The sequence below is a fragment of the Pseudoliparis swirei genome, chromosome 24 (genome assembly GCF_029220125.1).
Source record: "Pseudoliparis swirei isolate HS2019 ecotype Mariana Trench chromosome 24, NWPU_hadal_v1, whole genome shotgun sequence".
Lineage (NCBI taxonomy): Eukaryota > Metazoa > Chordata > Actinopteri > Perciformes > Liparidae > Pseudoliparis > Pseudoliparis swirei.
In genome coordinates this window covers 310652-321478 of record NC_079411.1, presented here as the reverse complement: position 1 = coordinate 321478, position 10827 = coordinate 310652, and the positions used below count along the sequence as shown (strand labels likewise).

At 50.8% G+C, this 10827-nt stretch overlaps 3 protein-coding genes across 3 annotated transcripts in view; all 3 read left to right on the top strand.

Annotated features, from left to right (window-relative positions):
* Positions 1 to 1564, top strand: part of LOC130190248 (dynein axonemal light chain 4) — a 2315-nt gene extending 751 nt beyond the window's left edge. The window contains exons 3-4 of the mRNA XM_056409565.1: positions 762 to 845; positions 932 to 1564. Of these exons, the coding sequence (XP_056265540.1) occupies positions 762 to 845; positions 932 to 1096 (249 nt within the window). The 3' untranslated portion in view covers positions 1097 to 1564. The remainder of the gene's footprint in view (positions 1 to 761; positions 846 to 931) is intronic.
* Positions 1565 to 3171: 1607 nt separating this feature from the next.
* On the top strand, positions 3172 to 7987 carry LOC130189718 (dynein heavy chain domain-containing protein 1-like). The gene is made up of 7 exons (XM_056408649.1): positions 3172 to 3192; positions 4283 to 4645; positions 6711 to 6854; positions 6928 to 7131; positions 7218 to 7328; positions 7436 to 7592; positions 7673 to 7987. The coding sequence occupies exons 2-7, from the start codon at positions 4353 to 4355 to the stop codon at positions 7985 to 7987; spliced, it is 1224 nt and encodes a 407-aa protein (XP_056264624.1). The 5' UTR covers positions 3172 to 3192; positions 4283 to 4352.
* Positions 7988 to 9044: 1057 nt separating this feature from the next.
* Positions 9045 to 10827, top strand: part of LOC130189717 (dynein heavy chain domain-containing protein 1-like) — a 34546-nt gene continuing 32763 nt past the window's right edge. The window contains exons 1-5 of the mRNA XM_056408647.1: positions 9045 to 9218; positions 9292 to 9535; positions 9602 to 9759; positions 9899 to 10024; positions 10084 to 10360. Of these exons, the coding sequence (XP_056264622.1) occupies positions 9045 to 9218; positions 9292 to 9535; positions 9602 to 9759; positions 9899 to 10024; positions 10084 to 10360 (979 nt within the window). The remainder of the gene's footprint in view (positions 9219 to 9291; positions 9536 to 9601; positions 9760 to 9898; positions 10025 to 10083; positions 10361 to 10827) is intronic.

Below are 10827 nucleotides of genomic sequence, written 5' to 3'. Positions count from 1 at the left end.
AGACAGGTGGAGCTGCAGTGAGACAGGTGGAGCTGCAGTGAGACAGGTGGAGCTGCAGGGAGACAGGTGGAGCTGCAGTGAGACAGGTGGAGCTGCAGTTAGACAGGTGGAGCTGCAGTTAGACAGGTGGAGCTGCAGTGAGACAGGTGGAGCTGCTGCAGTTAGACAGGTGGAGCTGCAGGGAGACAGGTGGAGCTGCAGTGAGACAGGTGGAGCTGCAGGGAGACAGGTGGAGCTGCAGGGAGACAGGTGGAGCTGCAGTGAGACAGGTGGACTTCACATTGTTGTTGTTCCATATTAACATACAGGTTGTTGTTGTTTTTGTTTGTATTTGTTTACAGCAGCTGATCTGAAAACCAGTTTCACTCTCTGAATGCTAAAGATTGTACTTTTACTTTGTTGATTTGTTGCTCGTGTTCACTGAGCAGAGCCTGAACGCACCATGGGAACCTTATGTACCTTCAGCCAGTACTCCTGTTCACTGAGCAGAGCCTGAACGCACCATGAGAACCTTATGTACCTTCAGCCAGTATTCGTGTTCACTGAGCAGAGCCTGAACGCACCATGAGAACCTTATGTACCTTCAGCCAGTACTCGTGTTCACTGAGCAGAGCCTGAAGGCATCATGAGAACGTTATGCCAGGGTCCCTTTAGAAACGTTTCACTGCAGCAGGTCTGCCCCTCACGGTCCTGGTTCTGGTTCTGGTTCTGCCGGGTCTCCGTCAGCGTGGTGACGGAGCCGGCCTTTTGTTTGTCCCCAGCACACCGACATGGCGGAGGAGATGAGGGTGGAGACCATGGAGCTCTGCGTGACGGCCTGCGAGAAGTTCGCCACCAACAATGAAGTACGTGCTCTGAGTTGGTGGTCTAGATGTTCTCACGAGTGTGCTGGTCGTGCTGAGTTCAAGCTCCCCGTTATCCGTGTCTCCAGAGCGCGGCCAAGATGATCAAAGAGTCCATGGACAAGAAGTTCGGCAGCTCGTGGCACGTGGTGATCGGGGAGGGCTTCGGCTTCGAGGTGACGCACGAGGTGAAGAACCTACTCTACATGTTCTTCGGAGGCGGCCTGGCCGTGTGCGTGTGGAAGTGTTCGTAGCCCCGCCCCCTCAGAGGCCCCGCCTCCCGCTGACGAGGGAACAAACACCAGCGATAATAAACACTTTTTGGAGATCTTTAAAACAGGAAACACAATATTTCTGTTTCCTGTTTCCTCTCTGAAGGGGTGTGTGTGTGTGTGTGTGTGTGTGTGTGTGTGTGTGTGTGTGTGTGTGTGTGTGTGTGTGTGTGTGTGTGTGTGTGTGTGTGTGTGTGTGTGTGTGTGTGTGTGTGTGTGTGTGTGTGTGTGCTGGACACACACTGTCTTCCTTTTTTAGTTTTTTATTAAAACCTCATTTTATTCTCTCTCTCTTTGTTGCCTCTCTCTCTCCGGCCTAAATAAGATTAGTAATATTTTGTACGTGTACATATTAGAGGAAGAAGCCCCGGGAGCCGTTCTCATGTTCATGATCCTGACCCTGTGAGTGAACCTGATTGTACAATAAATAAAGACACCTGTAGAGCTCTGCTTCTCCTTCACGTTGCCTTGGTAACACAGGGTTAGCTGTGAAGCTGGCTCTGGTGCCCCCTGTGGTCTAAAGAGGTAGTGTCTCTACCAGAGTCCCTCGTTCTACTGCAGCCGGTCTGGCCTCATGTCCACGGTGGACTGGTCTCTGCTGGCTCTGGGTCTATCCGGACTGTCTCCGCTTGTGGCCCCGCTGGAGTCAGAGGATCAGGACTAAACAGACTGGTTGGAGACCAGGTAAAGGTTCCTCACAGTCCTTTAGGGTGAGGCCGACAAGAACCCACTGATCAATAATAACGATGTTTCAATGTATCTGCTCATATGAAACCTGAAGACAGTTGAAGCTCCTCCAGAGAACTCGTCTCTAAGGAAAGAAATAAAAGAAACAGAACCTGGTTCCCCCAGAAGAGGGTCACCTCAGGACCCGGTTCCCCCAGAGGAGGGTTCCCCTGTAACCCGGTTCCCCCAGAGGAGGGTTCACCCAGAGGAGGGTTCCCCTGTAACCCGGTTCCCCCAGAGGAGGGTCACTTCAGGACCCGGTTTCCCCAGAGGAGGGTTCCTGTAACCCGGCTGATCTCAGTGAGTTGTTCTGGTCTGTGTGATGGATTCAAGAGGAGACGTTTCCATAGATGATCTATGGTGTGATCGAGGGCCTCCACCCGGGGGTGCAGCTCATTCATTATTCACCCGGATGCTCTTTACAGATCTCACCTCGTTAAATATTAACGTCTCTGCTGGTTGGTTGTCCACGCGGAGGCTTGTGAAGAGCTTATAACCGGGTTATTACAGGGCTAGTCAGACCTGCTGGGCTCAGGGAACCAGGTGGGTTGGAGCCTCTGTATAATTCATATTGCTCTCTTTTTAATCTTATTCTCATGTTATTCTGATTCATGTTATGTCTTTTTATTTTCTCTTATTCTTATTTTTATATACTTAACCTATTTTGCCGGGAGCATCTTGATTAAGATGGGATTGTTTAAAGTTTTCCTATAATGCACCAGATAAACACACAAATAACAGACCAACAGAAACAAGTGTTAAAAAACCAACAATGTGTTTTTAAAAAGGACAATATCTACAAAAACATTTAATAAAATAAAATTAGATTAAATTAAATTAAGTATGATAAACAAAAGGACAAATAAAGAGTAGGTTAAGACAAGTATGTCATTAAAGTGGCACATGCATAGAGTTGTGCACTGCAAGTGTCTTTTCCGGACTAAAAGTGCTCTTTAAATAAAGTGTATAATAATAATAAATAGTTTAATTATAAAAAGTATTATCCAAGACTAAAAGTGCTCTTTAAATAAAGTGTATAATAATAATAAATAGTGTAATTATATAAAGTATTATCCAAGACTAAAAGTGCTCTTTAAATAAGGTTTATAATAATAATAATTAGTGTAACTATAAAACCCAACGCTGAGATTTACCGTTGAACTCGTCTCGAGACAAGAAACGCTCGCGCTGCAGAGGTCGCTGCGCGTCACCGTGACAACCCGCCGTCTCGCGCTGCAGACGTCGCTGCGCGTCACCGTGACAACCCGCCGTCTCGCGCTGCAGACGTCGCTGCGCGTCACCGTGACAACCCGCCGTCTCCGCGGTTACGCGGACAACTTCCTCCTGACCAGGTGAGAGTCCCGTTTGCTCCATTACATTACATGACCTTAAATTACCTTAAATTAGATTAAATTACACGTTATTTATCAGACGCTGTTCTCTAAAGCGACTCACAGCCACGAGAACACACTCAGAACACGAATACAGAGAGCACCTGTTCCCTCGCTGGAGGGCAGCTAACGGCGAGTCGGTTCAAAGTTGGTTAAAAGTAGGTTAGCTAGTCGGTTTAAAGTAGGTTAGCTAGTTGGTTTAAAGTAGGTTAGCTAGTCGGTTTAAAGTAGGTTAGCTAGTTGGTTTAAAGTAGGTTAACTAGTCGGTTTAAAGTAGGTTAGCTAGTTGGTTTAAAGTAGGTTAACTAGTCGGTTCAAGTAGGTTTAAAGTAGGTTAACTAGTCGGTTTAAAGTAGGTTTAAAGTAGGTTAGCTAGTCGGTTTAAAGTAGGTTAACTAGTTGGTTTAACGTAGGTTAGCTAGTCGGTTTAAAGTAGGTTTAAAGTAGGTTAACTAGTCGGTTCAAGTAGGTTTAAAGTAGGTTAACTAGTCGGTTTAAAGTAGGTTAGCTAGTGATATTAGTGTTTAATGACTGTAGTTGAGTCTAAGTTAACCTGTGATATTAGTGTTTAATGACTGTAGTTGAGTCTAAGTTAACCTGTGATATTAGTGTTTAATGACTGTAGTTGAGTCTAAGTTAACCTGTGATATTAGTGTTTAATGACTGTAGTTGAGTCTAAGTTAACCTGTGATATTAGTGTTTAATGACTGTAGTTGAGTCTAAGTTAACCTGTGATATTAGTGTTTAATGACTGTAGTTGAGTCTAAGTTAACCTGTGATATTAGTGTTTAATGACTGTAGTTGAGTCTAAGTTAACCTGTGATATTAGTGTTTAATGACTGTAGTTGAGTCTAAGTTAACCTGTGATATTAGTGTTTAATGACTGTAGTTGAGTCTAAGTTAACCTGTGATATTAGTGTTTAATGACTGTAGTTGAGTCTAAGTTAACCTGTGATATTAGTGTTTAATGACTGTAATTGAGTCTAAGTTAACCTGTGATATTAGTGTTTAATGACTAGTTGAGTTAACCTTCACAGTGCTGTGTGTTCAGCTTCTTCTCGTGATCTCAGAGTGAAGCAGACCAACAGGACTGAAGCGTCTTCACAGATCCAGATCAGAGCATGTCGGCCCCTTCACACAGAGAGTCCCTTGGGGGGCCCCAGAGCGGCAGCAAGGCCTCCAGGGGCCAGAAGACGCCCCGTTGTCCCGGGGCCACCTTACCTCCTCTGCGCTCCGTGAGCGGGCCTCTGTTCAGCCCGCTCTCCGCCTGCGACAGGCTACCGGTGGGGCAACTCCCCCGTCTGGGGGTCCTGGTGGGACCCGGGAGAGCCATCGGGGCCACGGGGTGGGAGGAGAGACCTGGACCGGGGGTCGACCTCCCGATCAGGGCTGCTGCTGAGTGGACAGCACAGAGGTACAATGCTGTTATATATGTGTTTATTTATATATAGCTTTATACATATCTTTATTTATGTAGATCTTTATTTATATATATCTTTATAGATATATATCTTTATGTAGATCTTTATTTATATATATCTTTATTTATATATATATTTATGTATATATATCTTTATTTATGTATATCTTTATTTATATATACTGTATATCTCTTTATATACATCTTTATTTATATATATACACTACCGTTCAAAAGTTTGGGATCACTTAGAAATGTCCTTATTTTTCAAAGAAAAGCATTGTTTTTTTCAATGAAGATAACATTAAATCAATCAGAAATACCCTCTCTACATTGTTAATGTGGTAAATGACTATTCTAGGTGGAAACGTCTGGTTTCTAATGAAATATCTCCAGAGGTGTATAGAGGCCCATTTCCATCAACGATCACTCCAGTGTTCTAATGGTACATTGTGTTTGCTAATCGCCTTAGAAGACTAATGGATGATTAGAAAACCCTTGAAAACCCTTGTGCAATTATGTTAGCACAGCTGAAAACTGTTTTGCTGATGAGAGAAGCTATAAAACTGGCCTTCCTTTGAGCTAGTTGATTATCTGGAGCATCACATTTGTGGGTTCGATAAGACTCTCAAAGTGGCCAGAAAAAAAGAAGTTTCCTGTGAAACTCGCCAGTCTATTCTTGTTCTTAGAAATGAAGGCTATTCCATGCGAGAAATTGCAAAGAAACTGAAAATGTCCTCCAGCGGTGTGTCCTACTCCCTTCAGAGAACAGCACCAACGGGCTCTAACCAGAGCAGAAAGAGAAGTGGGAGGCCCCGGTGCACAACTCAGCAAGAAGACAAGTACATTAGAGTCTCTAGTTTGAGAAATAGACGCCTCACAGGTCCTCAACTGGCAGCTTCTTTAAATGGTACCCGCAAAACGCCAGTGTCAACGTCGACAGTGAAGAGGCGACTCCGGGATGCTGGCCTTCTAGGCAGAGTGGCAAAGAAAAAGCCATATCTGAGACTGGCCAATAAAAAGAAAAGATTGGTATGGGCAAAAGAACACAGGCATTGGACAGAGGAAGATTGGAAAAAGGTGTTCTGGACAGATGAATCCAAGTTTGAGGTGTTTGGATCACACAGAAGAACATTTGTGAGACGCAGAACAGGTGAAAAGATGCTGGAAGAGTGCCTGACACCATCTGTCAAGCATGGTGGAGGTCATGTGATGGTCTGGGGCTGCTTTGGTGCTGGGAAAGTGGGAGGTACCAGGTAAAAGGGATTTTAAATAAGGAAGGCTATCACTCCATTTTGCGACGCCATGCCATACCCTGTGGGCAGCGCTTGATTGGAGCCAATGTCCTCCTCCAACAGGACAATGACCCAAAGCACGCCTCCACATTGTGAAGAACTCTTGAGGGAAGAAGCAGGCAGCTTGCTGTCTGTAATGGAGTGGCCAGTCACCAGATCTCAACCATTGAGCTGTTGTGGGAGCAGCTTGACCGTATGGTCCTCAAGAAGTGCCCATCAAGCCAATCCAACTTGTGGAGGTGCTTCAGGAAGCGTGGGGTGACATTTCAACAGATTACCTCAACAAATTAACAGCTAGAATGCCAAAGGTCTGCAATGCTGGAATTGCTGCAAAAGGAGCATTCTTTGACGAAAGCAAAGTTTGAAGAAAAAAATTAATACTTCAAATAAACAGCATTATTTCTAACCTTGTCAATTTCTTGACTATATTTTCTATACATTTTGCAACTCATTTGATAAATAAAAAATTGTCTGGGTGATCCCAAACTTTTGAACGGTAGTGTATATCTTTATATATATATATATCTTAAAATATATATATATATCGATATAGTCCCTCTCTCTCTCTATACATATATTTATATATATCTATATATAGATATATATTCATATATATTGATATATAGACACGCCGCTCACCCTGGTGGATATGTGTGGTTTTACACATATATATATGAATATATATATATTCATGTATGTATATATATGTATATATATATACATATATATATGTATATATATACCCCTCTCTTGTGTTGACTCAGCCTCACAGAGGAAGATGGATCCATGGCAGTGGATCAGAAGATGGCTCCTCCCCTCTCCGGCGTGAAGGTGGTTGACCTACTGGCTCACAGCGCCCCCGGAGGCGTTGAGCTGTACTACCTCAAGGAGGTGCAGGACTCCGGCAGGTAACCCCCCCCCCCCCTCCGGGCTGTTTGCCTCCACACGTGAAGCCATGCCGACGTGTCCTCTGTGCTCCAGACCCTACGACCTGCAGGTGGTGCGTTTCAGTGACGCGGGCCGCGAGCACTACGTCTTCTCCCGCCACGCCGTCCTCCACGTGACGGAGCGCGGCTACGGGGGCGTGGTCAGCCTGGCCCGGTGGGGCAGGGAGGCGGCGGCCTGGAGAGCGCTGCAGGAAATCCACTTCTTTAGGGACTTCCGGCTGCGCAGAGCGTTCAGCAGGTGAGCCCATGGACAGATCCCTCAGAGCGCTTCCTCTCTCCTCTTCTTCCCTTATTCTCTTCTTCTCTTCTTCTCTTCCTCTCCAGGTGGCAAAGAACCGTCCGGGCCATCGTGTTCCAGAGGAAGTGTTCGTGTCTGCAGGACCAGCTGCTGGTCGCTGTGCCTCCGTTCAGAGAGGCGCTGCTCCTCTTCGCCAGGTGACCTCCACCTCTTCAGTCTGTCCACATCCCAAACCCTCTGACCTCTGACCTCACAGCAGGAACAACTCTGGTTGTTCGGATCAGTGACCCGTGATCTCTTTCAGGGTGGCTGAAGAAGTGCAGCAGACCCCCCCGCCGCCCCTGGACGGGTCTCGAACCTTCACCCTGCCGGAGTTCAGGAGCCGACTGGCGAGCACCAATCAGGAGCTCCTGCGGTCGCTGGAGAGGTTCTCACGGCGCCGCGCCGCCCTGCTGAACGCGGTGACGGACGTCTCTAACGTGGAGGACCGATCGCACGAGTCCGTTTGTTCATTGCTCTCTTGACTCTGAATGTTCCCCAGGTGAAGCAGCGCGTCTACGAGGACCTGCAGCGGCTGCAGCTTCACCTGGAACGCGCCAACAAAGCGTCCGGCGGCCGCGAGCAGCCGCTGCACCTCCTCGCGGCCCACCGGCAGCGGCTGCAGGAGGACTCGGCCCGGGCCCGCGGCGCCCTGCTCAAACTGGGCCGCTTCGCCGCGCTCGTGGACCGGATGACCCTGCAGAGCCTCGTCACGGCCGCCCAGAGAGGCGCCGCGGCGTTCCTCAGCCACGTGGTGCAGGTGACCGTAGCTCCGCCCCCCGGCTCTGCCACATCACCACCTCAAGCCTCAGGCTGACTGGATGACGGTGTGTCTCTGAGTCTCTGTGTCTCTGTCTCTCTGTGTCTCTGTCTCTCTGTGTCTTTGTGTCTTTGTGTCTTTGTGTCTCTGTGGTTCTGTGTCTCTGTCTCTCTGTGTCTCTGTGGTTCTGTCTCTTTGTGTCTCTGTCTCTCTGTGTCTCTGTGGTTCTGTCTCTTTGTGTCTTTGTGTCTCTGTCTCTCTGTGTCTCTGTGGTTCTGTCTCTTTGTGTCTCTGTGTCTTTGTGTCTCTGTGTCTCTGTGTCTCTGTGGTTCTGTCTCTTTGTGTCTCTGTGTCTCTGTCTCTCTGTGGTTCTGTCTCTTTGTGTCTCTGTGTCTCTCTGTGTCTCTGTGGTTCTGTCTCTTTGTGTCTGTGTCTTTGTGTCTCTGTGGTTCTGTCTCTTTGTGTCTCTGTGTCTCTGTGGTTCTGTCTCTTTGTGTCTCTGTGTCTTTGTGTCTCTGTGGTTCTGTGTCTCTGTGGTTCTGTCTCTTTGTGCCTCTGTGTCTCTGTCTCTCTGTGTCTCTGTGGTTCTGTCTCTTTGTGTCTTTGTGTCTCTGTGGTTCTGTGTCTCTGTGGTTCAGAGGCCTCCTCAGCGCGCTCTCTTCCTCACCGAGCTGAGCTTCAGTGCCGAAGGTCCTCTGGTTCTGGACCCGCCGTTGACCCTCTTCCAGGAGGCTGTGAGCGGAGCCCTGCAGGACGCCGGCGCCGCCTTCACCCAGGTCCTCCTCGCCGGCAGACACTTTGTTTAGAAGCTTTCAGACATATTTCACTTTTATTAAGTTATCGATCCAACGGCGTCTGAAGAGAAGAAGAAGTCTTTCCCTTCAGGCCCTGGTGGTTCCTCATTGGGTTCTCTCTGTAGATGTGTGTGACCTGTGGATTCTTCCTGGAGCTCAGCGATCGTTTCTTCACCTCCGGTCCAGCTCCGGACCCCCCCCCCGAGCTCAGGCGTCCAGGTGAGCGGTCGTGCTTCCTGTCGCCGCGTGCTCACGCCGGGTTAACCGTGTGTTGATTCTCAGGTGAGGACGTGGACCGCGACGCGGCGCCCGGCCGCAGGATGTCCTGCTGCTCGCGGCCGCTCGGAGACCCGGCGGCGGCGCCCGGGCTCTCGGTGCTCGGCAACCGGCCGCACGGCGGCTACCGGCCGCTGCTCCGGGAGCGGCTGCGGTGGCTGCTGGGCCGCGGCGACGTGGCAGAGCGAGCGCAGGCGGAGCTGCACCGGAGCGCCGAGGCAGGACTCTGAACCACAAGCCGGAGAAGCGCCGACGCGTCGTCCTCGTGCTCACGGCCCGTTCTGCTCTCAGGAGGCCCGGCTGCAGCTCCAGCGGCGCTGCGAGAGCTTCTCCTGGCTGCCGGACGCCCAGGCGCCGGTCCTCCGGTGGACCGGCGCCTCTCTGGAGTCCATGGAGGGTCAGCCTGCTGCGGCGTACCTGCAGCTGGTGGAGGCGCTGCGCCGCTGGGCCCTCAGAGTCCAGGAGGTGCCCTCGTCCTTCTCCACCGGCGGCCGGCTGCTGGAGGTCCGCTGCTCCGGCCTGAAGGAGCGGCTCGGTGAGTCTCTCTCCGGAGCGCTCGGCCGGCGCGAGTCTCCGCCGAGCGCTCCGTCTGTTTCTGAAGGGCTGCAGCTGAGGCGCCTGGAGGAGGAAGTCCTGCGGCGGCTGCTGGACCGGATCCAGCTGCTCTCTGGCGGCCTGCTGGCCGACATGGAGGAGGCTGCTGAGCAGCTCGCCACGGACCCCCGAGACCTCCAGCAGCTCTCCGCCTTCGCCGCCGTGGTAAAGGAGCTCCGCTGCACTCGTTTACCAAACGCCCCGGGGCTGCACGATGAGGTCTCTGAGGACCCCCTCCACATGGTTCTGATGGACCGGGCCAGGACGCACACCTCCTCCACCCACGTGCTGCATGTCTCCTCAGACCAGGGCGTCCGGGGCGTCGTTGGCCGCCACGCAGACTCGCCTGGACTACGTCCGCGCCCTCCAGGACGCCGTGGCCACGGCCTTCAGGCAGATGACTGGGCCGGAAGTCACTCTGGAGGAAAAGGTTCGGAGAGGACGCACGGCTCCTCGTGGTTCTGTGGTTCTCATTGGTTCTGTCTCCAGCTGCGGGCCGCGTGGGTCCGCCTCGTTCCCCTGGTGAAGCGAGCGGAAGGCGTGGTGAGCGGCCGCCGCCCCCCTGTGGCCGACGCCTTGGACTCCATGTTCTCCTTCCTGGCCCGCGACCTGAGGAGGAGGGTCTCCGAAGCCACGTCCGGACCCTTCCTGGACCCGACCCAGAAGGCGCAGCACATGGCGGCCCAGCTGAAGCTCGTGCGTGTGCACGTGCACGACCTCATCGCCAAGCTGCAGCGACTCGGCAGCAAGAGCCACGAGCTGCACGGTGAGAGCTGGGAGACGGGGGGGTCTCTAGACCGCTGTGAAGGACTTGGTGGTGGTCTATGGACCGGTATAAAGGACTTGGTGGTGGTCTATGGACCTCCATAAAGGACTTGGTGGTCTCTAGACCTCCATAGAGGACTTGCTGGTCTCTAGACCTCCATAGAGGACTTGCTGGTCTCTGGACCTCCATAAAGGACTTGGTGGTCTCTGGACCTCCATAGAGGACTTGCTGGTCTCTAGACCTCCATAGAGGACTTGCTGGTCTCTAGACCTCCATAAAGGACTTGGTGGTCTCTGGACCTCCATAAAGGACTTGGTGGTCTCTAGACCTCCATAAAGGACTTGGTGGTCTCTAGACCTCCATAGAGGACTTGGTGGTCTCTAGACCTCCATAGAGGACTTGCTGGTCTCTAGACCTCCATAAAGGACTTGGTGGTCTCTAGACCTCCATAGAGGACTTGGTGGTCT

What these genes read in the sequence shown, in the direction of transcription:
- LOC130189718 (XM_056408649.1), top strand. Translation starts at nt 4,353, where the DNA reads ATGTCGGCCCCTTCACACAGAGAGTCCCTTGGGGGGCCCCAGAGCGGC. An exon ending in GCTGAGTGGACAGCACAGAG is followed by an intron (nt 4,646 to 6,710) that starts GTACAATGCTGT and finishes GTGTTGACTCAG; the next exon opens with CCTCACAGAGGAAGATGGAT. An exon ending in GAGGTGCAGGACTCCGGCAG is followed by an intron (nt 6,855 to 6,927) that starts GTAACCCCCCCC and finishes TCTGTGCTCCAG; the next exon opens with ACCCTACGACCTGCAGGTGG.